The sequence below is a fragment of the Lepisosteus platostomus genome, chromosome 6 (genome assembly GCF_059453375.1).
Source record: "Lepisosteus platostomus isolate fLepPlt1 chromosome 6, fLepPlt1.hap1, whole genome shotgun sequence".
In the NCBI taxonomy this organism is placed as follows: domain Eukaryota; kingdom Metazoa; phylum Chordata; class Actinopteri; order Semionotiformes; family Lepisosteidae; genus Lepisosteus; species Lepisosteus platostomus.
In genome coordinates, this window is record NC_142616.1 from 31,382,386 (window position 1) to 31,409,412 (window position 27,027).

Sequence of the window (27,027 nt, forward strand, 5' to 3'; positions counted from 1 at the left end):
TTGATAAAACCGATAGTAAAGCCCCCAGTCCACAGGTCGGCATGAACTCCATCCACCAGCCCCAGTCACCAGTGAGGATTCTCAAACCTCCTGCTTCAGTCGCATGTATGCTTGCATTGCATATTACACAGAGAGCTCGCCCTGTACATCACCTCAGGACAGACTGCTTACTCTTCCACAGAAAACTAGACCATTTCACCCGGAGGAACAATATCCAAGTATCGGATACTCGTAATAGTGAAGTGTTTCGCATGTAGCAGTTTTGTGCTTATCCTGCATGGTTCAGAGGCAGCCAGCTGTCCATAGGACTAGGAAACTCAGACCCGTGTTGAGAAAGATGGGTTAACCAAGAGGTGGAGATGGGTTGTACGGAGGGTCCATGAAACAAAAATGCAAAAAAAAAAAAGAGGCATTTGCGGGAGGTCTATATCGAGAATGTCGGGGTGAAAATTGCCATTATTCCTCCTCAACTTCAGTTAAGTCCATCTCCTGAATTCATCTGGCAGGCAAGGGGCAAAGTGTGACCAAGGACAAGCAGCTGGCAGATTTCACATGTAGGAACTGGTAAAAAATGTAAACAGGGCAGCACAGTGGCAAAGTGGTTGGCATTGCTGCCTCACAGCGCTGGGACCCTCCTTTCAATTCCGGATCCGGATTTGCATGGAGTTTGTATGTTCTGCCTGTGTTTGTGTGGGTTTCCTCTGGGTGCTGAAGTTTCCTCCCACAGTCCAAAAACCTACTGGTAGGAAAACTGCCTCTGCTATGAGCGTGTGCGTGTCTATGTTAGTGGCTGCCTGCCCTGCAATGGGCTGGCGTCCTGCCCAGGGTGGACCCTGCCTTGTGCCTGTTACTTGCCAGGATAGGCCCCAGCTTCCCCACAACCCTGAATTGGATAAAGTGGTTTGAAAATGGGTGGAAAAATGTAGACAGTTCTTGATTAAACTCCGTAGTACCATCATGCATACCTTCTGATATACCAAAAACTATAAAAATAGAAATTGTTTTCACAACAGAAATCTTTATTAAAATAAATTACATTCTCCCTTTACAGAGGTACTGGAAACACGTTGACTTGAAGAGGATCTGAAAAAGTCTGACTATCACTAGACTTTCTATAAAAAAAATCATATAAAAAATTGGTGCCATTACTGTATTTAGCAACATAAAAGCTCTGTGAATTTGTCTTGGATATAATACAAAAAACATACAGCATGCATTAAAACTTACAACTAATCTAATTGTATTTTATGCAGTGATACCCAGCACACATTTCCAAACCCCCTCAAAAAACAGTCAGAACTCATTTAGTTTCATTCCTTGCAAATTTACTTCTACCATGCCAAAGGAGTCGAAATTTAGTCGTCATTATAAGATATTAAATTATTTTTCATAAAATATTTATAACATATAAAAAAATAACACCGGCTGTATAGAAAAAATATGTTCATGAGCATTATCTATGCACAAAGATATTTATTTCAAAGAAGTGGAGAACAGCTCTGAAAAAAAGGTATTTGTTGCCAAAAATCAGCAGTGATGCCTACACGTCAAAATTACAAAAAAAAGCCACTTGGGTACACAGAAAAAGTCTTTCATAAGTGTGGATATTTACAGAAAATATTCTTATTTACATTTATACAATACACTTCTGATCGAAAAAAAACCCAGACTCATTGAGAACCAGTCCTGCACAGGCCAGGATTTACACATTCATCACTGGGGTCAGCTGAAGGAGCGAGCTCTGAGGCCGGATCACGTTGCTTTTCGAGTGGAGCTTCTCCAGATTCTGCAGAAAGCTCCTCCTTTTCAGCCCTTCGAGGATCACCGAGTTATTGGACGCGAGGCTCACACGAGTCCTGGGGGAAAACAACAGCGCTGTTAATAACCATGTTTTTCATCATCACGGATGTGTTTTTTCCCCAGTTATAAATGCATAGCTGAATAAGGCATGGCACATCAAAGGTTTATTCCATACTGAAAAGAGAAGAGAGAAAACACAATGTTTCGGCTTTGAAGCCTTCTTCACAAAAAAACGTTGTTTTCTCTCTTCTCTTTTCAGCATGGAATAAACCTATTACTTGTTCCTTTGCAGACTACGCATGCTGATGCGGTTACCCACCTGAACTATAGCACATCAATGATTGCAAATTCCATTAAAAAAAATATTTCAAGTTAGGAACTGCAAAGAGTACTACAAAGGTATGGTGACATTCTTAATCATTCTAAAGAGAATGTCATTCAAAATTTTGTTAAACTACATAATAAAATTGTCCCTATGTACAGTAGTCTGCTTTTTTCCATTATTTTCTTAGTTTTTTGTACAGTATATACTGGTTTCTCTTGCATTCCTGTTATCCTTTCAAGAAACCTAATTCCAATGCAAGATTAACAATAAGAATGCAGTCTAAACGGGAGTAGTGATACAGATTACTGCTTTGAGCAACAGCTGGTGTGGTTGATCGTTTGCTATTTTCAGGATGTAGTATAATCCTCTTCCTTCATAGTCCCATTTTTCTCCAAACCTTCTGGATTTTTATTTCTTTTTAATTATGGGCTCAAGGTGAAGTGCAGAGGAGAACATGAGATGACACAATAGTGAAGGAAGGGAAAGATCAAGAAATAAAAAATGAAAGAGGCCAGCAGGTGTCAGAGCATGTGTTTCTCCTCACAGAGGGAAGGGCAGGTGATGTTTAGAATTCACATACTCCTCAGACAGCTATTTATTTATTGCATTCCTCAACAAATCACTTAGGTCATAAACCCACTATAAACAGTCATTATAGCTGCATTCAGTTTGTAAAGCAACCTGCTGGAACCACTTACAACCTGGTGTGCTTTGGTGTTCTTCTGAACATTAGATAAAACATGATAGAATTAGAGACTGTTGCTGTATAAATGCTGAAAGATTAATCCATTGTAAACCACTTTATAACACCTTTCTTCTATAATGTCATTACCACCCGAGCAATATCCCAAAACAACAACCACTCTGATTAATGCTTGAAGTGATTAAAAACTCTGTAGTGCCAATATTGCCTCATTCTAAAAAAAGTAAGGAGCCTTCATATTAGGTGGCTTAATTGTAATTTACCTTCTACCTGCTTTACCTTAAGATGTTTCCAATTGCAAAAACGACAATTTGCCTAAGTAAACTAAAATGTGATCTTAATTTCAATTCTAGAAATACTTGCCGAAACTTTTCGACTCTTGGACAGTCTAGTCACAGTAAGTGGGGATGGTTGTCAAAGTCCTAGACAGTTACACCATACAGGAACACTCACCTTGGGGAATCTATTCCACTGTCCCCTGTAATGCTGTGATTTTCTACAGTTTCCCCAGGAACTGGCCTTCCTTGGGCATTCGGACTTGTAACGGTAGTGTGTGATGTACCAACAAGCTCTAACTTTTGCTCAAACTGTTTTCTCAGACTTTCCTCCACGTGCTGGTCGCAGGTCCAGAGCGAAGATTTGCCATCCCCTTCATCTGAAGATTTGTGCAGAGTTTCAGCATCTGAGTCAGCCTCACTGGTGTGGCAGTAGTCAAATATGCTGCTATCAACGGTTTCCATTTGCTCCACATCCTGGACTGCGTCTTCGAGGTGCTCGTAAAGGAACTGAGACATCCTACGGCCGTTGTCTGTTTGCATGATATTCTGCGGCTTGGCCGGGTGTTGACTACCAGACTCGTGCCACCTCAAATCATCCTCTTCACAGTGAGTCCCAAAAACCTCAGCGTGTTCCTGCTGTGCACCAACAGAGCCCTCCTCCACTCCAGTACTGTTCCAGTCACCCCTGTTGGAAAACGACTTATGATAATGCACTGTGCCGGATCGAGAGGCTTCATTGCTATCCAGATCAGAATCCTCATTCAAGTACAGCGAACTACAGCCATCATCATCCTCCACTGCCTGTTGATACACAGCTTGGTCATCATCTGTGAAACCCTCACTGTCCATGTGACCTGAAGCAGTCCGCAGGCCGTTACTTTTTGATGAGAGTCCACCTTTTGCACTATTTAACTGTGAATGTGTGGTTTGGAGATCAGGCTTCTGATTCCTGTCGTCTGTGCTGTCCAGCTGTTTCAGTGCAACAGAGAGCTGGTGCTGGTTGTTTGGCATGGGCCACGATGACGGCACTGTGGCTGTGTCACAGTGGTATGTGACCTGAGGTGGAAAGGAATGGGAAGGGAGTAAATCTGCCGCCTCTGTCTGCCTGGAGAGGTGCTTTGTGCTCAGACTGTTCTCTATGCACCCATCCTGCAAAACTTTGTACTTGGATTCTTTTTCTTGTGCGGCATAGTAACCACTACCCTTGGGCTTGCCATCCTTCACGTGGTGTTTCAACTTGTCTTCTATTCTCAGGGTGCTACTGTCTGGATAACTTGAGCCATAGTCCCCAGCATACTCCTGTGGACTGGTGTCCACAGCGGCATCATAATTAAAACCTTTTCGTTTAATATTTTCACAGGACCTATCATCCGGTGCTCGCCCGTCTTCGTCAACCAAGGCTTTTGCCCGGGATGCATCCCAAGACTTGGACCTGTGGGCAGTGCGCTCCCTCCGCTCTGACCTTTGCCCCTTTGAGTCACGCTTCTTTTGAGCCCTTGGACCCGTCTCCAGACCGCTGTCTCTCACCGCCCTGTCCTGAAACGGATTATCAATCCGCTTCTTGTCAATATGTTTCGATTCGACAGTGACAAGATCCTCATATATTTTGGCATCCAGCTCGTCCACTGGCATTTCCGGGTTCAGGTGACAAGGCACTTTTTCTTTGATGGCTTCTGCCTCCTGCACTCCCTCCAACTCAGTGTTCGAGACTGAGGACTTGTTTTTGGTTCTTTGCTTCTCTCTGGAGGGGAGTCCTCTCTTCCTGAGCCGCGCAGCTTTGGAGGAAGACCTTCTATTATGACCCTTCAAGTGGTGCCGATGTCTGGGGCCCAGTATCTCGGTGGAGATGCCCTTGTTGATGCCTCGCTCTTCCAGTTTCTTCATCATGACGGTGTGTCGCACGAGGTTGTCAACAGTGAGCTCTGGGTTGATGCGCTTGATGATGGCTAACTCCAGGTCACGGGGGAGGTTGTTCAAGTCGTCTTCATCCCGGACAGGCCATTCCTCCGGGGGAAACTGGGCAGAGAACGTGGCGTACTCCTTCTTGGGTTTCTCCTTCTTTGCCGTGTTGCGCCTGAACAGGCTGAGGCCGAATTTCCTGCCGGTTTTCTCCTTGTCTCTGCGGGTGGCGGTCGACTTGCTGGCCTCGCTCGGCTGGTAGTCCGCCGCTGTGGAGGTAGACTGGTGCTGGATGGTGGGCTTGCTCTCTTTCGCCCACCTGAAGCTCCTGCCTGTGCACTCGCTGATAGACTGCTGGTCGTGCACGGGTTGGGCCGGCTGCTGGGCGAAACAGCGGCAGGATTTGCAGTGCGCCACCACGGGGACAGTGTCACCAGCCGACTCGACACAGCTTTCAGTGCTCACCAGGTAGGTGATGGGAGGGGGGAGGGGAGGGTCCGTTTCTGCTGTGATCCACCTTTGCTTGTCCTTTGCCGGGCTGTTTGTGATGAAGTAAGTCTGCGGGGTGACAATGAAATATCCCTCTCCTGTGTGGTAGATCTTCCTCTCCTTTATCAAGGCACCCAGTGCGCTGTAGAGGATGTCTTGAGTAGGAATCGACATGCCTGAGAGAGAAGCAAACCGACATGAGTTTGAAAAATGTGTCTCCGTATGACTGGGCACACTTCAATTAATCAGTGGTTACTGCAGATGTACAAGTACTTCACATACTGTAAAACTGCCTGTTGTTTTCTGTTTAAGATTCTACAAGGCATTTTAGCTCTTCGAGTTCATATCTAGAATAAACATCAGTGCTGAGCTAATCAGAAAGAACAAGCAGCAGGACAAAAGTTGTTGGCCACTGGAGTTTTTGACATCCAGGAATCTGTTTCAAAACATAATGGTATGCTCCATTAGAAGGCCTTACCCTTGCTCAGAAAGGGTAATCTGTTGTTGGTACACATTTAAGCTCAACTAAACTTCAGACAAATTAGACAAAAATGGGTTAATGTTAAAAGTGAGCCAAAATGAGTCACTAAATCTGAGACCACTGAAGCTTTAGCCAGTGCACATCCTTAAGGGCCAACTGCAATGCCTCAGAACTCAGCGCAAATAAGAATTTCAATATACATATACATGTACATACGGCAATAAACTCCTCTAATCCTCTCTATTACTCTACCAAGTAGAATGATAGGGAGGTCTAGAGGCTACAGGCTAATTCTGGACAGAGTACTTCCTGACCTTGTACCAACCAACAAAAACCATCAGCTCCAACAGACTCATCTATAGAATACATTAAAGTATGCACAAAGAGTGTTCAGGCAATGGCCTTTTTTGCACAGGATCCAACTCTATTGATCTTGATCCACTTAGTGTCCATAAAATAACACCAGTTCCAATATGTGCATCCGAACAACATGGTGAAATGATTCATCCAAATGTTTCTTCCAGACCAAGTGTTTTATTTGTAAATTCTGAAATGGTACTTTAAAAGCATCTTATTGTTGTCCCCTCTTTGATTTTCACTCAGCAAACACAAAGTCAAGCTCATTCATTGTAAAAAAATCTGAAACTTTCAAAGAGCACAGGGTTTGTTCCAAAACAATTTTCACTAAACATGCGTCTTTTAAGTTGCATACATTAAACACATGTAACCACATTACATAAAATAATGATTATACTTTTCTTCTGAAGTACTGGAGAGTAAAGGACAACCGCCTTTGTCAGAACCTTTTAAGATAAAATACAAGATGACGTTAAACGAAAATCTCTTTAGTGAGCTATCTTAACACTTTCTGTCCACCAATATAAGTTTAGCATGATGTGAAGCAATGCTAAAAGTGAACTTTGTCAAAATGTCAGTCGTTTTTTATTTTCATTTCGCAGTTTGTCAGCGGGTTAGATAATGTCTTGCACAGATCGGTACCTGGGTGTGCTTTCATCATGTGGCTGATCAAGGCCTCCTGGTTGACAACAATGTGAGCAGCGTTCATGTCAGATATGACACAGCACAGCACCTCTGACAGTGGAATGAACTGGGACTGAGTGATGGGAGACATGTGTACCGGAGACACATCACCTGCAAGGAACAAAAGACAAAACAAACATCAACATTTTGAAGAATATAAGAAAGGTTATAAATATGTGAAGGCCAGTCAGCCCATATAGCCTGTTTAGTAGTTATAAGCTAATTGATAATAAAATATCTAATCCACCCATTTCTTGAAAGAAAGGTTCCTGCCTTAACAACGTGACTGGGTAACTTGTTCCAAACTCCCACAACCCTTTATGTAAAGAAGTGCCTGCAACCTGGTCTCAATATTTCCACTGGTGATCTTTGGTTTGTGTTTCACTGGTTCAGAAGGTCATTGGAATGACTCTGTCAATACCTTGGGCCTCCATGTACTTTTCTATGTTTCTGACTAAAAAGGTTTAGTTCTTTCAGCTTGTCAGTGTTTGACATTCTTTTAAACCCCAGAATGTATCTGGTTGCTCTTCCCTGGACTGATTCCAGAGCAGCAATATCTTTTTTTGTGATCTAGTGACCAAAATCGTACACAGTATTACAAAAGAAGATGCAGATGGTATCTTAACTACTGCACAAGAAAAAAACACTTTTAAAGGCAAGCTTCACTCAGCAACGATTAAGAGAACTTGATTCCAAAACAATTTACATCCTGGTTTCAACTTTTCATTGTACGATGCTATAATACCTACTGCCTTCTCTGCATGTAATTAGAAAAGGTCTCACACACTTGAAGAGTTATCTTTAACCAAGCTTTGCCAAATACATTTCTAAGTGCAAAGAGAAAGTAAAGGAGACATAAATCTGAGATAAACCATCAGGATTTCCTTGAGAGCAGTCAAGGATCTTGAGAAAGAAAAATTGTTCCGGTGCTAAAAATACTAAATGAACACTTCATTTAACCCCAGAGGTCCATCTTGGGTTACTAGGTATTGTGTTACTAATGTGCATTTGAACTCTTTCAGATATACAGCTTTTTATTTACAGTACAGCTGCCAAGTTTTGGATGTCACTTAAATTTTTTCCTTGTTTCCTCTTAAGTAACATTCTAGGAGTTCAACTCTGAATGTTTACGGCAATCTCAATCTCATAGAGCGCTCTGTTCTCAGGAGTAAAAAGATGTCGTATTACATTTGCATTGGGGCCTTTCTTGGGTGGAGGGACCAAAATACACCTACTGCAAGAAAGCCTTTGCTTTAACACTTTGTTTACAATAGATTTCAGCTAATGTGCAAGACAGAATCACTCAATCACTACTTCTTTCACTCCAGTTATCGTGAATTTGTTTAAGCAAAGATAGTCACTTTGGCTTTTGTTTTCCATTTTTTCCAAGATTTTGAGGAGCAGATTTCAATGATATTTTTTACCCATTGCTTTCCTTTTCAACATTGACCAAACAATGGTAAATACATTTTCCCTCATTCTCAGGGAAGGGATTGACAGAAAAAAATTACAACCCAATTTGCTAGATTAAAAAAACGTTCTTATGCAAAAGAACATGCCTTCTGATTGCTATGTCCTAAAACTTTTTTTGTGTGTGTGTGAATACAAGTCTGTTATTATTTCAGAAAGCTGGCATAGGCTCACTTTACATTAAAAGCCTTTGAGGGTCTGCCTGAAAACCTCCATCTAACTTCAGAATAATAACTGGTTTACACACGACAAACAATTTAACTGGGGGCAGGGGGGGGGGGCATGTTGTTTCCCTCGCTTGCTCCACAGAATGTCACCAGACTCTTTTAGCTCATTTTACAGCTCTCCTTTTTAATGTTTAACTGCTTTCGCCAAGCCTGAAAGACCCAAACAAAGGCAGTATCTAAGAGACCAGTGGTGAACATGAATGAAAGGCTGCATTACTCTAGCTTTAACATCATGCTGGGTGGGGGGGGGGGGAGTTACTAAGTCTGGGAAGGTGAGGCTGTGATTACTCCTCCATGTGCTTCCCATATGAAAAAGTAAGGTAAGGAAAACACTAGCGATCACTTACATTTCCCTCAATTAATCTGAAAGCACACAGGCTCTCTTGCTGAAACACTTAAGTCATGGTTTAAGAAAATAAACCCTTAATCAAAAGGAAGTCTAATCCCAAGATAAGTCCTTGAACCAGTCTCCTGTGGTTCTCAGACCTGTTCAATCATCCTTTTTTGGAAAAAAAGAGGATAACAAAAGTCCGATTCATTGAAAACAACTGAAAAACGATTTGAAATATCAACACACAACCTGGTTTCAGCACCATCTGTGTATGAAGGACTCCAATATTATACTGTAAACAAGCCAGGATTCCAAACAGCTGGCACTTCCTTAACTACTGCTAAAAAATGTCTAGACTCGCCTACCAGTCTCAGACTTCAAGAAATTTACTAGGTGAAAGGGAATACTTCACACATAAATAATTAAAAAAAATGTTTATCTTGGAAATTCAAAGAATACATTTTTTAAAGGTGTTGCTGAAGGAAAAGGAAAAAATAGACAATACGTCAACCACCCCATCCTCAGCCATCTTTCCTGTCATGTGAAATCAATTACATGAAGAGGCTTTTAAAGATGCTACAGATGAAACTTATTTCCATTTTAACTTCAACTTAAGAAAGACATTGAGGACTGCATTGTTTCCCTATCATTTTATTCAGTTTAATTATCTGAAAAAAAAAATAGAAATTGGCCGTCCGTGTCAAGATCCTTAGATAACCATTTTTGGCAATTCATTCCGGTACAACACAGGATAGGAACAGGAAGAATTTAGTACTGGTTCACTCAAGATCAGATCTGAGAAATATGAGACCAAAGACAAACGTATCTCACCAGGTCTTGGCAGGCTGGTTAGAAACTTTAACTAAGGTGGTGCAACATGGCCCCCGCATGGACTGAGCTGACTAGGAACTGCTTAGTAGACAGCTTTTAAGCTTAATCAAGACTTTAAGGTGTCGCTATTTCAATTGTTCTATAAAATCTGTTGAAACTCCTTCAAATCTCTCAATTTAAAGGAAACACCTGACATTTTTTTCCTGCATGTTTTCAATCAGCGTCCAATTCTGTAACACTAAACCAGGGATATTGAATTCTGACTTAAAAGTACTTCAAGTGGGCCATACTAACCATAACTAACCATGCGCATGCCTGGAGTGCATAGAGCACATTATTTGCAGCATGCTGATTTTGTAAGCACTGACTTTGATTCTGAAGAACAAGTCACAGAATGAGAGATGTCTACTCCTCTATCAGGATACTGCATGAGTGTCTGGTTTTTGAGGTGGAGGACATTGAGGCTAAAAACCAGCAGCTTTTTCAAAAGCAGTTAAAATATAATGAATACATTATTCATATACTAACAACCAAATGAACTAGATTATGTCTACTGACTCCTGTGTCCTACAACTATGCAATTGTGAATGTACACATTATTATTTCAGAAAGCTGGCACTAGCTTCTCATTTTCCATTAGAGTCAGCTGAATTGGTCAAATGGCACTTACTAGGTAAAATATATCATCACTACAACACCTATACCAGGGTAATGAGAGACATATTTGCTCTGAAGTTCTGACCCAGTTACAGAACCATTTTTACAAAGCGCAAGGGCCAGGTTTTGTGACAGACATATACTGCTCTGACCGATATGTACAAGCCTGTCTGTCTGACTTCCCCACTCTCCCCATGACCTCTGTGAAGTGCCCAGTCACAAGGGCTGGCCCTGCTTTGTACAGGCTCAGGAAGGTTTGTGAGTCCCAGTCAGAAGACGGACGCAGGAGGCAAGTTAGAGCACGACCCAGAGAATGAGGCCTTTTGTCTCATTGAGGACGAAGCAGGGCTCTGTGCCCTCCTTGTCAGGCCAGGCAGACAGCAGGTTGTGTTCTTTTCACGGTGCTATTGTCCTCAAATGCAAAAAAACAGCTTGAAAACAAGGGCCCACACTCTATGCCAGGAGAAGAACATTGTTTTTCAAGTTGTTGTTTTTAAAAAAAAGGCCAGGAACATGATTCAGATGACCCACCTTCTTTATTATTGCTCATAAGCTTTGAATTGATCTTTTTAACACAAAGTTCTTTGATCTTTGCAGGTCAAAGGTAACAAAATAAAGCATGGATATTTTTTTTAACTGATTTCATGACTAAGTTAATAACTTCAAAAGAAAAATTGTGTCTGTTTTTTAATTAATCAAGGACAGAACTTTACTTATAATGAGTCTTGACTTATTTTAACATTCTGGATAAATGGGAATTTGCAAGTCTTGTGATGTCCCTTTTATGGCTCTGAGCTTTTGTAGGGGCCTCCATTTTCTAACAAAATTGTCATTACATTTAGCCCCCTTAAGCATGCAGGCAGGACTTCAGAAGCAGAAGGCCTTGTACACTGTAACTAGAGCACAGAACAATGGCCATACTGGCTTTTGTCACAGGCGACACGGATACCCAGCTGGCGTCATGGTAACACAGTAGTATTCCAAAAGCAGGGCAGAGATCCCATTCTAAGGCCAAAGGGGAAAAACATAATGGCAACAGCAGAGGAATGATAACATGGCAGTGACACTGGACTCAGCAACAAACTTTGCATCCTTGGTAACTTTATATCCTTCTTTTTGACTTTTATTTACAACTTCAGATTTCTCTTTTTAAGCTACATCCTGTTTTAGAATGTGCATTTCAATATTTATATGTTTCAGGGATGCAAAACAGGTAAGTCTCAAGTTAAGATTCTGTGGTGTTTTGGTGGGTCTTGCTCACTTCTTACAGAGAGACTGTGTGGTTTGATAAGAGACAAGGCCCAGAGCAGGCTCAGGTGGAGATTAGAGAAGACGCACTACATGACGCCCCAAGAGACTTCTTTCAACCTCCCCATATTGTGTGACATTTTGTCAGGTAGGACAGAATATGGTAAAATGTTATTTAATGAAAAGCACAAAAAAACAAGCAAGATAAGGCGCCTGGTAAAAAGTATTCAGCTATTGAAAATATACTGTCCCACACGTGTCCCCAAAAATATATATTCTGTATCAAAACAGAATATATGGTTCTGTAAGAAACCACAAGTGTTTTACAAACTAAAATCTAAAACAAAGACCACCCACTTACTGCAGATGTATTTTATAGTATTACCCAACAATGTCTAGTACATGTATTGGGATCACTTTCAGGTGACAAGTACCCTTCAATCCCATATTTAACACCATCTTTTATGAGTTTATATCCACCCTCTAAACACACACTCCTCTCACTCTAGGATTACAGGTAATGCTCAATAGGAATTAGCAAAGATACTAGCTGCAGTTGACAGATTAGAAAGTGTCAGACAATTCACAAAAGTTGTTATCAGGTGCTTAGGAGGGTAAAACTGGGCTTTTAAAGGATTAGTGCGTGAAAGTGTAAAAGAGGAATTCAATAAGGGTCTTAATGCAACGTGTTATAGCAATTTGTCTTCACAAAAAGAGCGGGCTAAAAGTGAGAACATTTTATATTTAAATTTTCCAGTTATGCAAACATTTTTCTTTGTATGTAAACAGCTTTTTCCATGTCCATTAAAGAGATCAATGCTTTATTTACTCAGTCCTACAGGCTGCAAGTAAACACCCTATAACTGCCCAGGACTGAGGAGATCACACCTTGGAGTTTTACATTGGTCTCTTATCCAAAACCTGTGGTGTTAAGGAATTGAGTAGAAATTGTAGTCTTTCAAAATCTTTGAAGTAAAAGAATATTTACTTCAACAACATTGATTGAATACATTAAAATATTTAGGAAATCTCACTTGGACCTTCAAAGGAATTAATGTTACCCAAGATCTTCTCAAGTTATCATTCAATCACTTCTGGCAAAAAGATTTAGTATTACTTTAAAGAGACGTGAATTCTTCACTTGAGCATTGACTACTAACAGCTTGCTTTTATTAAAATCATGCATCTTGAATTTGGGTGATATTTGCATGAAAGATAGAGGAAGCAGGCACAAGCAAAGCTATTTTGCAAAAGCAGAATAATGTCACCTATCTACACATCTGTATGAACTGGCATCACATTACAATCACATGAATTTAATTAAGAGACTGGATTGAATTACTGGTCACAGAGTCTACCCTTCTGACCTGAAAACCCAAAGTACTAGCTTGGAAAAATGTTACTGGTTACAGTAACCGTTATAAGAAAATGTGGCAAGGCATCTGTCATTTAGAAACAGTGTTTCTATTACAAATATATCTTTCCTATCTAATCTATAACTAGTAGACACTCAATCAGCTATATCACAACAAAAATATGAAGGTCAAGGTCAATAACAAGAGTTATGGCAGTGGTTATCTAATCCAAAGGCACATCTGTTCTGTCTGCTTGCAGCTCCTGAAGTCCCTACTAATCAGACATTCTTAGCACTGTATTTTTCAATTAAGGACTGTATACTGCGTGCGATTTGTTAGCTTCATGAAAGCTCCTAATAATTACCGGGCTGTACTATATGTTTGTATTCAGTTGCACTTTAAAATGTTACATCCGCCACTATAAACCTGAAAAAGTGAATCCCAGAAAAATGGAAACTGAATGTTTGATTAGATTTTGGCTTCAGGGCGTCTACAGATACTACTATACTAAGCAGTGTTCAGGTTCTTAAACCTGTGTACTGGCTTTAATCCCACTTGCAGGTGCAAAGCTTTGTGCATAGATATGGTTATCCCCCCCTTTTTCATTTACAAATTAAAGGGCATTTAAAAAATGGGATGGGAGGACTAAGGTGTGCACAACTCTACAAACACGCAGATTTAAAAAAAAACCTCCACACTTTCTCTAAATAAAAACAATCTAAATGAAAGAAAACCAAACTGTGAAGAGCAAAGAAGAGAAAAGATATCAAGAGTAATCAATGTACATTTTCTACAACACACATCCTGCTAGCGCTCAGTATTTGCTGCTTTATAAAAGCAGTAGTCCTAAGGCTTTCATGCTTTTTTTTTTTAAAACAGTTTGTGCTTTGGAGGCCTGACACGGTTCAAGTTTGCTACTCAGACAAAGCCATTATCTGGGGATGTGAAAGCTGAGATCACCTTGCTGGGGCTCATCATTGAGAGACACTGTGGGAAAGTCTGACATCGAAGCCGTGCCGAATACACCGCATAGACTCCGCATTCCAGAACAGAGGGATTAACTCTGCAGTGCCTGTTTCACATTGTTATGCACAGAGCTCACTGCTTTCTCCCTCACCCTCCCATTTCCTGCCGTATTACAATCTCTTCTCAACGACGTGGAACTGAGACGCAGCTCAGACGCTTGCTCTGGTCCTCAGGCAGGTTTAATGACTTTATATTATTCCTTGTCTAAATATAATCAAATGCAAATTCAAGTGTGGAAATAACTTAAAAAAACAAGACCTATATTGAGTTAAATCATGTTTGTCTTCTACAAACTCACTGCAGAGGCCTTTCAGGGGTTGTCTCTTAAAGATACCTGCAGGAGGGCTGGTGCTCAAAATACCCAACAGCAATAAAACAGTTAAAAACCTTTTTATTAATTCTTATTGTCTAAATTTTCAGGTCAAAGGGGAAGAGTTTTAGATGGGCTGTTCAGGTATCTCCCCCTACCCTCCAAGCAATGAAGACTGAGTGCCTTGCTTATGGTCTGCTCTTTTGGGTAAAAAAGGGGGCACATTCAAACTGAAATCCAGATCCTTGCATCCAGCCTGATGAGAATGTGAGACAATTGCAAGAATCTGACTGTAGGAGCACAATTTTCAGGCTACTTCTCTCTAACTATCACTCACAGAGCTTGTTCCCCACTGGAAGATGTGTGCCTCCTAGAGACACATGGAATATGTCACAAGTCACATGCATCACTGTAATGTTACCATATCATTTATTATACTGGATTAAGGAGACCAAAGCCCTGTCTTCTACTCCCCACTGCTGCTTGAGAGTTGTAAATCCTTCAGTATTTTCTGATAGGAAAGGTCTGTGACAAAGACTTTTAGGGATTAAGGAATTTTGGGGAATGTGATATAAACGAGTGAACACCTTTGCCTGACAGAGCCTTCTGCCTGCATTGAAAAGCAACTGTTAAACCCACACCTGGAAACCAGTGATTGCAGGACCCTGAACTGTCAATGTCAGGCTGCTCTTTCTCTGTCAGAAGCTAAAACATGACCAGCATTCTGGACACATGTTAATATTCTTATATGTTTTAAGAAATTTAAGGAACCCTACTTTAAAGTGGAGTACAAGCACAGTTACTTAAAAACAACTGAAGTAATGTTGCATTGTAATGTCCAACAAAATAATCTTATTTTTCCTCTCTTTCTATATATGATATATTAAATTATGTGACAGGTTTGCCTACAATCCATGACACTTGCTAGAGAAGGCTTCCGAAACATTTGCTTTGTCACATTTCTTATGTCTTAGATATAAAATCTACAACAGCATAGATTTTACAAGCACATTCTGTTAAACTACAGGTTCCTAATCCTGGTCCTGAGGGATAATTGAATCCTTAATAGACTTGAAATAAATTTCAATAAATTTTCACTCTTCAATTATTAACTTCAGTCCAAAACAGTAACAGTTGGCCTTTTTACTATTGCATCTCTTGAGTAACTTAAAGACTTCCACCTTTAAATAAAAATAGGCTTGAAAAGGTTCTAACCAAGCAATCTTGTTGATTCAATTAATATGTAAAAAACAGCAAGTGTGGGGGTCCCCAGACCAGGACTGGGAACCCCAGGTCAAACCACTCAAGACTAACATCTAGTGTTCCAGCAAATCCTTTCTCTTCATGACGGACAGACTCACTAATCGTATGTGCTTCTTCTTCCTTGTACTGGTTAGTAGAGTGGCTGGTATTTACCCCCTTTTCCTGTCCCACGGCTCAGCTGATTACCATGCCGTTTAAACAAGCAGACAGAATTATGGCTCTTTACTGATGGGCTCTCATTTAAATTATAGCTGACCTGAAAGAGAGGACCCCACTGTAAAATACCCTGCAAGTCTAAGGAAGGACCACACCCAGCAAGGAATGGATGTTGCATGAATACGACTGCTTATCCTAAGTGTAACTGGATTTCTTAATATATTAGACTACCGATGTAAAGTAAAAAAATGTCTGTACCTGACAAGTCCTGGTTTATAACCTATATCACTGACTGTAACCTTATACTGCACATAAGCATTCAATGCTTGTCAGTGAGGCTCCCCATTTATAAGGGATGACTAACTGGGTTAACTGGACAGTTGTCATTAGCATTCTTCGAACTTTTTTTTCCCTCCACTGACAGTCATGTGTAAAAAGTTTTATGGGGCAAAACTCTCAGGGCTGAAGAGAAGAGACAGATGTTGGCAGTGCAATAAATTTAGCCATAAACCCAGCAAAAGCTACACTTTGGTCAACATAACCTTTCAGTCAGAATAGAAGTCTCCTGTCCCGGACTTCAAGGAGCTGAACAGATTCTATAGCAGAGGGTTAGAGTTTAGCAAGACAGAGGGAATGGCGATGTTACATTAAGCCTGAGGGACGGTGGGGTCAGGGAAACCCATTAATCTGTCGCAGTCTTTGAATTTTTATTGCTTTGTGCAGTAGTAACTAGAAGGACTCATTACAAACTGAACACCCACTTACAATCACAAATGCACAAACAAACCGCAAAATTGTTTACTAGCCTCCCTCTCCAGGTTTGGATATCACGTCGTTTTCTTCACAGCAATAGAAGTATTACCCCTTCTCCCAGAATCATACAGTGCACAGTGTGGCCCAAAGCTGTTTCATAGTTTTTACAGATATAAAACCTGAATAACACACTCTGGGTAATGTTATGAAACATTTTTTTCATTTAATGTAGTGTGAAATCTGAAAATCAAACAGTTTCTCACTCAATAAGGGTTCCAGAAAGAAACAAACTGTAAAAATAGAAAAAATATGTATGCTTGTAACTGTTGTTGTGTATGCCTTTTGATACAGAAGTAAAGGAAACTGTGGTCTCAAAATGCTAACTGAAACCAAGATTCCAAATTTTACATTTCCAAAATGTAATTTTACATTACAGGCTGTAGACTTTGAATAGTCACTTTGAGTAAGTCCAACACAATATGGCAAAAGTAAAATTACATTAGGGAAAACATTTTTCTGTTTTGCCTAATATAATTTTAGGTAAACGTTTCCTGCCATTTAAGACTACATTAGAATCAACATTTGAAAGGCACCACTTGATTATTCAGAATCATGAAACATGCAATAATGCATAAAAGACTAGGCTGTAATTACTGTAATCCTGTCTGAGAAACATGAACATCAGCAGATTTCGATTAAACATGAATGATCTGCATGTAAAAAGTGCCGATACCCTTATTCTGAAATTAGTATCATGTGTGACTTCCACTAATGGAAAGTTAGGCCACGCAGTCACTAAATATTGAGTGAGTTTGTAAGTGAATGGAAGAATCTGTTCCAGGTGCAGCCCTAACCAGTGGTTATCAAGAACACAACATTTTCTACACAATCACTGAGAACATCATCAGCAACCACAGCTGATGTGTGGTGAGCGTTCTGGCGCACTATGGCTGCCGTCGCATCATCCAGGTGGATGCTACACATTGGTGGTGGTGGAGGGGAGTCCCCATTACCTGTAAAGCGCTTTGAGTGGAGTGTCCAGAAAAGCGCTATATAAGTGTAAGCAATTATTATTATTATTATTATCATTACAGCGTGAAGAACCTCTTGTTTGGGATACTGAGATTATAATGTAATAACACTGTGTGGTAAGTAATTAAAGGTTAATACATCTTATCAGCTCAGCAACTAATTTCAAAGCAGGTCAACATCAGTGGTGATATCTGACAGGGGCTGCCAGAATAAATTTGCACACCTTCTCATTACTTAACAATTACTCCAGCTTTCAACAGTCTGATTAGCCTGCCCTTTCCTCAAAAAGGATGTTTAAATATTTTAAGAGGATTGTTATGTTTACAGTCTAAGATCAAATATAAGATGGGAGGAAACGAAAGAATCCTGATGATGTTTTGACTAAGGTCTTATCTGTAACACAAAAATATGAGTAAGATGTGCATCTTGAGAATTCACTCTTCTCCCAACATTTGGAAATACAGCACAGTATTTCTTTGTATTACCTTTCCCCACACGAGTGATAAAATCCCAGTGAGAATCTCTGCAGCTTGCTTTCATTGCCATTAAGATTATGCCTAACTGCAACATCTTCATAAAACGCATACAAACAGTGTATTAAAATGTTGAACTAATAAAACTTTTCTGCACCCCAGTGCATGGTTCAGTTTTCTACCATCTCAGTCTTGTTATGATTGTTTCAGGTTGTTTTCCCAATTATGCCATTGCCAAGTGGAGTACAACCTCTCACGTTTTCTCAGGACTCCTCATGGTCTTGCTCGCATTAGTTTTTCTCACGTTTAATCAGTCACCACTGATTTAACCCAGTTTTACACCCACCATTTTGAAACAGCTAACTAGTGTTCAATACAGCTCTCTACTGCAGTCCCCACCCCAGCCCAGGACAGAGGAAGACCAAAATACATGCCAAGACATTCATCTTTTGTCACACTGCAAGGCCAGAGCACAAAAAGCACTTCTCCTGTGTTTGAACATCCCCAGCCAGGGTTTGCTCCTGCTCTGTGAGCGGAGAATTTCTCAGCGAGCCTTAGCCTTCCTTTCCCTAGTCAGATCCGTACTGGCCCCTGGTAGCTGCTGACCACAGCTGGCCAGTAATATGACCGTGTTTGAAAGAGTGATGTTGGGTTAAGACATGTCCTGCACTGTGATAGGACCCTTACCCAACAGGTCACACAGGTCAAGTCAGGCCTCCTCAGTGACATTAACCAGCATAGCTGCTCCAGATAAACCACGGGGAGATTAAAATATCAGTCTCACAACGGCTTAGAGGCAAACTATTGTCTCAATCAATCACTCATTTATTTTTTTTTCTCATTTATCTAAAAGATAACATTTGCACATATTTTCACAGCTGGCCATCAGAGCAATTGGAGCAATCTGAATCCAAAAGAAGAAGTCATATGCTTCTTTACTGGGTTGCTCGAAGATTACTAGTACATATGTTAAAAGCCTTTCCTGTTTGGTAGATATTTGGTATCTTTGGTAGAGGTCTATTAGCTGTAGTTATTGTTTCCATAAATTTGCCAGGAAGATCTTACTGGAGGAATCTAAATCGGAATGAAGCATCTCGCTCAAGAAGAGAACAGTAGCGTTCCTCCTTGGATTTGCATCCACAGCCTTCCTGTCATAAAACCACAGTTCTGTATCAATATACCACATTACTGCCTCCACCACACACTGCTTTTCAGAACGTACACATACCATTAGCTATCAAGGCAAAAAAAGGGGGACATAAGAGAGAAACCAATACAAATTGTACTGTAGATCACAGAGCAAGAAAGCAGTTTGTATGAAAAATGAAAGAAAAAAATGCAGTAGATTATATCAACCGGTTTTCCTTATCTGCTACTACAGGAAGCCTCAAAGAGAGGGAGATGAATGAAAGGGCTATTAAATTTCAAATGACTGCTCTGCTGATGTTTTTAAACTACATGTAAGTGAATGTATAGTGTTAGTGGGTGTTGGTAAAGATCTCAGAAATAAAAAGACAGTAAATTACAATTAAAAAAACATTTTGTTCTAATTGTCAAACTAATTTTTTAGTTTAGGAAAACAGAGTATTCCTAACCTTCCTGTAGCTTTTTTAAGAGCTTTAAAAAGGTGAGTAGTATCTTATGCATAAGGCTGTTTAGTGGTTGAGTAAATTAAAATTGTGCTCACTTTTCAAGAGTTTCAAGAGTTGAGGCCTCAAGCTCCTGGCTGGGAAGATACCCACAGCCCACACCTCCTTGTTTAAAGAAACATTTCCTACCCTCTGTCCGAAACGAAATCCCTTTCAGTGACGACTCTCTTGTCCTTGTGTCACTACCGAGTCTAGAGAAATCTCCTGGGCTGACCCTCGCTATATCCCTAAGGATTTCATGTACTTGCATCAAATCTTCTCTCAATCTGCTTTGTTCTAAACTGCAGAGAATTAACTCTTTTGACTTGTATTTGACAATCCCCAGAGACCAGGAATCTTTCCTTTTACTCCTCTTTGAATTCTGTCCAAGTCTATTATATCCTTTATAATGGTATGGTAACCAACACTGTACATGATATTCTAAATGATGTTTTTTCTACCGCATTAGAAGGTTTGCGTATAAATTGATTTAAATCCCCCATGTTTTTTTATTGCTTCCCGCATTGTCTCGATGTGGACGTAGAACATATCAAAAGCTTTCTGGAAATCTAAATATATCATGTCACAGGCTTCAATGCTGTCAACCCAATATCACTGTGGGTTGCTTGAAGATTTCTAGTAAGTTAGTTAAAAAAGACTTTCCTGTTCCAAATCTTTGGTAGATTTCTCTTTATATGATATTGTTTATGAGCATTCTTTTCTATGAGCACTCACTATTGTTTCTATAAATTTGCCAGTAAGATCTTTTATTACATGGGTTCTAAGAACACTTTGGGAACAAAGTAGCAGTGAATACATTCTCTGTGTGTTGATTCAAAAAAGAAGTAAAAAGACAAATCTTTCGGCATCAACAGTAAAACAAAAGCCATCCTTCCCACAATGATACCATTTGCAACTCCAGAGCAACAGGTTTAATGCTTCAGGCACAGTGGTGCTGAAGTACTACAGCATATTCTAAAATAACACTGGAGAAAAGCGACGTCGGGTATCAGGGACATTTTAAGCTTTCCATTAATCGCAGTTTTAATTGTTTAGTCATTTATTTAAGAAATGTTCTGAGACCTTTAGATTATTATTTGTATTGTATTAATAGTATTTGAAAATGCACCTAAAATTGAGAGGCGTTTATATGCTGTTGGATGCCTTTCCCTCTGCCCTGATGTTTATACCTCTTTTACAGTACTAATCAGTGTCTGTAGCTGTAATCTAAGACATATGAAACTCATTTCCTCTTACCCAGTTTGAACTGCGTCTGACTGACTTCATTACATTTTCATTTTGAAATCACAATGTAAAGCAACCCCTGAATTTGTGCAGGATCTCAATGGCCTTGTTACTCGACTTCAGGCACAGTAAGCAAATACTCAGATTTCTCAATATGCCAAAGTAGTTTCTACAGTAAAGGTTTCATGGCTTTACCCATAAATGCAATTATATTTAAATTAAAAAATCAGCTTAAACTGAAACGTGAATATTTTACTACATATTCGCGCTTGTCATGTGAAATGATTCTACAAAAGTACTTGTGATTTTCTGAAGGAAGCTGATTTTTTTCAGGTCAGGAAAAAAAGATTTTCAGGATTTTGATTTTTTGCCATCATAAGAGCTACTACTTCTATATAATTTCAGTCACATGGTTAAATCAAATTTAAAATTCAAAATCAGTAGAACAGGACGGCACACATGTGGTTCCATAGAAAAACAATAACTCACAGCCCTTACAATGAAGGAAGTAAACAGGAAAAAGATTCACTCAGTCATTCAACTGGCTTGTCTTCTTTTGACAGGACTATTTAACCTTTAAGAAAAATAGTAGTAAAAGGTTAAAGTATTTAAAAAACAATGGAAAAAGCCTAAGAGATACAGCAGCTGCCTATCTCCAAAATCTATGGGTGTTCAGTTACTTTCTAAAACATTCTTACAGCATTTTATGGAAACTGGATCCATCTTAGATTACCTGTAAGACTCCTTTCTTTAAAAGCAAAACTCTTGAAACCATGAAATCGCAAGTCCAAACCTCTGCTAAAGACAACAAAACATAAGTTTCTAAATTCATATTAATGCCTCTAAAATCAATCAGATTAACATCAAATAGGATTACTGACAAAATAAATCTAATAAATCAATTGATTTAAATACTTTTGCTTTCCTAGAAACAATCTCCAGATCATGGGCAGTGCTGCACACCACAATGGGAACCTGTGGACTTCGATACCGAAGGTCACCTTTCCAACAGTATCATGTTAACGTGGATACAAGGATTCATTTCAGTGCCCATGTACACCAACATTGTTTGAGGCACTCTACGGGGTAAAAACAAAAACACCCAAAAAATAGAAACATAAAACCCCAAAACACTAACATTTGACAGAAATAAGGAAATAAAGACACATACAAAAATGTGAAGGGAGAAAATGTAGACACTAATTCAAAAGCCTGACTAAACAGACATGTCTTGAGTCTAGATTTAAAAACTGTTAAAGAGTTTACATTTCTCAGAGTGGCAGAGAGTGACTTCCAAGGTGACTGAAACCATGAGCCCCAAGACTCTTGTATCTATAAGACGGCAGGACTAAAAGATGTGCCTCAGCAGAGCAGAAAGCCCTGCTTAGTACAGTGGCAGAAGCCTGATGTAGGGAAATGGTGTGTAGGGCTTTAAATGTTAAAGTAAAAATTCTGAACTAAATGTGCTGTGTTAAGGGGGGGGGAGACTAAAAGTGTCAGTTAATGGAGAGCCAGTGAAGATGTTTCAGAATTGTGATGTCCAAATTATGTGATGTCTTCACAGAGCCTTAAGCACATCAGAAGTTGAGCAGCTGAGTTTGGGATTATGTTAAGATAAAAAAAACCTATACAACCTTCCAAATGATAGTAAGGAATACTAGTTTCCTCATTAAGAGTCATTGTTTGAATTTAAATCAGAGTTAACTACGATTAAAATACAACATTTGTAAGTATAGAAATGTCCAGCAGGGTCTATGAAAACATGACTTTATGCAGAAGGCTACAACTGGGTGTTGGAAGCCCAGACATTTGTGTGTGTTAAGACACAGCACACCTGGTCCTCTTCTGTTTTCGTAAGAAACTGCCCGAGATGACCCCCCAGGAATACCAGTGACCTCTGTCCACTGGTCTGCTTCTTATATCGTCCTCCCAGCACGAGACAGCATGTGTGCGCCGTCAGCCACAGGACTGCACGGCAGCACATCAAACCACTAAGTGAAGAGAAGACATCTGGAAGTAGTAGCCTGCAGTCCTGAAAGGATGCCCTCTCCTATGAGTGCTGTATAAACACAGAGAGGAATGAGCAGGGCTTTGGATGGGAAACTGGCTTTATGTGGTTTTATTTATTTTGTTCAGTGCAAAATCCATTCTCAGTTTCTGAAAGCATAAAACTGCCATACTATATCTGGAGTTAGCCAAGCTGCTTGATTTGAAAGCTATTAAATGCTTAAAAAAACACATTTACCTGCTGCCTAATTCAGAATTTTCCTTTGTTAAGTTAATCTTCCCATTCCATTGGAGTATAAACTTTAATAGGACAATATACCGACAGTATCACATAAGTGCATGCAGTTTATTTTCATGTCACTTTTTATTGTCAGTCGAGACCAGCACATACCCCTGAAATTAGAACCAGCATGACAATGTTGCCCCTGTGTTTTGTTCTTTAAGGCACAATAGTGGTAATTGCTGTCTGCAATGACAAAGGATACCCAATTACAAGAGGCTGCTGCTAAGCATAAATGATTGAACATCTGGAAAAGGTCTGGAGTTATTAAATAATGCAGAAGCAAATGCTGAACGGATCTTTGGATTTCGCTAGCAGTGTATTCCATACAAGTGGTGTAATTTGTGGGAGCTTTTGGATGATAAAGGACATTTTCAGACATTTCTGGTACACAATGTGTCGGCATGTTTAAGAGACGGCAATTCCCTGCAATCCGCTTTTCTTTCCAAGACGCTTACTGTAATGGCCCTTTATTATTCAGATTAAGCTGCTGTTGTCAGCACTGGTGCCATCAGCCTCTTTTACATTTAGGGTCTTTACTTTCGGTCCTGGCACCACATACAAAACCACTGCAGAGGTAACCATTATGATGCGTATAACTAACTGCCCCAGGCAGGTTGTGATCTTCACCTGCGTCTAGACAATTACCAGTTGTAAATTCTAGCTATTCTTCAGCATGTACAGGCTGCCGTAGCAGCAGGAACAACATCATTTCACCCTGGAAATATTTGGAGTGTAGCTGACATGTCCATCTTTATGGTGTTTTAATCATTTTTCTTTATGCAGGTCAATTACCCAAAGCTCCAATATGCACTTGCCTTAGATATAGTTTGGGTGAATTAATTTTACACTGTAGATTTATTTGAATTATTTCTCTCATTTGATTAAGCAGACTTTCTGCCTCTCCAACACCCACTATAAATGTGTGAATAAAATTGCATGCTCAAAATGACTTTTGATGTCTCATGTCTTTCTGTTGTTTTGAAAAATCCACTGAGCGCCACACCACAATGAAGGAGGGCTTCCTTTAGAAAATCATTCCGGGTCTTCGAGTCGAGCTCCTGTCAACGGAAATCAAATAAAATGATAAAGAATGAAATGACAAAGCAGTTAAAGGTCAATGGAAGAGTAATGCCAGGAAGGAGGTGACTCCGTCTCCACTGTACAGGAAAAAGCAGTCACTGCTTTGTACAACAGGCACCCTTTGAGTTCATTTGCTCATCTGCTTAATTAGGTGAAGAGGGGATATTGGGAAATGGGTTAGTCGTCAGCTAAACTGATTGTTAACCGTAGCATTACATTTTAATTGTGCCTTGCTTTCTAAAGGTCTTATAATGCAAAACAATTAAGAACGTAAGAATAGTTACAAATAAGAGCAGAAGTCTATTCCATTTGGCAGTTAGTTGATAATTGATCCAAGAATCTCATCCAGCTGCGTCTTGATAGAAAGCGGGGCATTGGCTTCAACAATGCGGCTGGGTAACTTGTCCCACAACTCTTTCCGTTCTCAGTTTTAAATGCACTTCCACACCTTTCCTACTTGTGCCCTCTGGTTCATGATTTACTGCTCATTTGGAAAAAAATCTGTTTTTTAAGTGCAGACATTTGACTGAAAAACAGCACTACCAAGTGTTAAACAACAGGATGGAGCTGTGGATGTCAGTAAATCTATCCATGTTTTTTTTTTAAATCTGGATGATTAAATAAAGCCAGGACTAATGCATCTATACTACTCACAACACTGAGTGCAAATACGTTTTCATAACATATAAAGCAGAAAACACTCTCTGATTAGAGACATAGCATATATATTCACTTGCAATGAAAGCTGCAAACCGTAATCCTAATGGCTGCTCATGTTCTTGCTACAGTGTTACAGTGGGCCCAGGTCTGGGGGGGAGATGAAAGCTTGCGGTCGTGCTGTCTGGCCAGGAAACCCAGGAGCGAGCACCATCTCCAGCTGTGCCATCGCCCTCATTAGGTTCATGCGCTCCAGCCACAGTGCTTTTCCTGCCTGACAAACAGCAGGGCCAAATGGCCGGCCTGACACCGAGCCTGACCCAGGCCGGATAAAAGAAAACACCACGTGCCAAATGCTCAGGAGCATGACAAGCAAGGAGAAAACCACCCTGTCTGGAGAGCTAAACTGAATCCGCATTTCAGTCTTTCAGTTCTAGAAAACAATGTGCGTCCCCCCCCCCCACAAATGGAAGGATCTGATTGAAAAAAAACATGCTGACCACAAAGCTCCTGGGCAAAGAAATGTCAGGTCCTGTGTCATTTATTATAACTCGCAGACACTTCCTGCTTTATGCGTCTTTATTTCTCTGTTAAAAAATGCTACAAAGTACTGACCAGAATAAGTGGGGTGATTAATTTATCAAAGTAAAAACAAATAAAAAAAAACATTTTCCTGAGCTGCAATTTTTCTATGACTCCTAAGAGCCATTGATAAAAAAAATATGTAGGCTACTTTCAACAGTGTGGCACAGTTCTGAAATGGATTTAAGCCTTGTGGCATTCAGATTCGAATTAGAGCACATGCTAATCTCCAACTGCAAACAGCTATGCAACTGCAATTGCAAGATATGCATATAAAAGGCACAAATGAAGGTACAAAGAACCCAAAGCAACTGTCTGGTAACAACTGTCTTTTTATATCGACCTTCAAAGGTGCAGACCTTTCAATCAGTTATTCACAGCTGTACAAGATTACCAGAGAAGAACAGAAGAAGAGTCTGTTATTAAAACAAAACCAGTTAAATAAGACGGGTACACATTTTCTGACACTTTTTTGAGCACGCTACTTATGGGGAATAATACCTTCCACAGCAGCCATGTTTATAACAGAATGGCTTTGAAAACGACATCTTAACTTTGAACCTACGACCCCAAGCAAGGATTAACCTTCTGTTTGGGCAAACAGGAGGAAATGACCACCCAGCAGGTACTCCTGTGCTTTATTAAACAGCTTGTGTATGGTAAACAGATGGCACCAAGTGAAAGATTTGGAAAGTTAAAATTGGCAGAAGCACACCACACCACTCAATTTTAACAGCCAAGGTGGAAAACAGTCATTCAGACAGATATATACACAACCCAGTCTGAATTAACTCACGTCCCCCACTGTGAAACAGTAGAGAAGCTTCTTCGACACCATATAAAAAGTGCAAATGACAATGGAACCCAAGAACATAGTAAACCATTTACATTAGAAGATATGCTGTATCACAAACTGGTAAAAAAGAGAAAATGGACTCTTGGGAAGCCTTTCTCAAGACCGTTAAGTGGTTGAATCTAATCCCCCCACATCAGTTTAGTTTCTTCTCACCTTAAAGGAGATGTGCTGTTCGTACCATCAGCTGACAACTTGTTTCTCACACAGTCAATCATTCCTGCTATGTTAATTGAAACCTATCTCACTTTTGTCTAAGCAAATCATGAAGGTATGCAGTGCTGGTCTGCTCCTGATGGAGGAGTTGCTGTCTGTATTTTAGTACATTTGCCAGACAAGTGTAGTCAATGGTGCATTTACATTTTGTGATGTGTCACTTCTTAAAATACATCACCAGAAGGAAATCATCTTTACAATCTCGGAGTCCATTATATAACAACAACTTTCCTGCTACTGGGGTGAGTGTTAAAACAAACACTTCAAAAACCTCTGGTGGTGTCACAAGACAGTAAATGTAAGGTTTTGGATTGGTTTTGGATACTTC

General features: G+C 40.0%; 1 protein-coding gene across 1 annotated transcript in view; it reads right to left on the reverse strand.

The window, feature by feature from the left end:
* Positions 1-1,004: 1,004 nt before the first annotated feature.
* stox1 (storkhead box 1) overlaps positions 1,005-27,027 on the reverse strand; it is a 30,092-nt gene continuing 4,069 nt past the window's right edge. The window contains exons 2-4 of the mRNA XM_088635383.1: positions 6,975-7,127; positions 3,282-5,670; positions 1,005-1,856 (exon numbers count right to left, since the gene is read on the reverse strand). Of these exons, the coding sequence (XP_088491509.1) occupies positions 1,703-1,856; positions 3,282-5,670; positions 6,975-7,127 (2,696 nt within the window). The 3' untranslated portion in view covers positions 1,005-1,702. The remainder of the gene's footprint in view (positions 1,857-3,281; positions 5,671-6,974; positions 7,128-27,027) is intronic.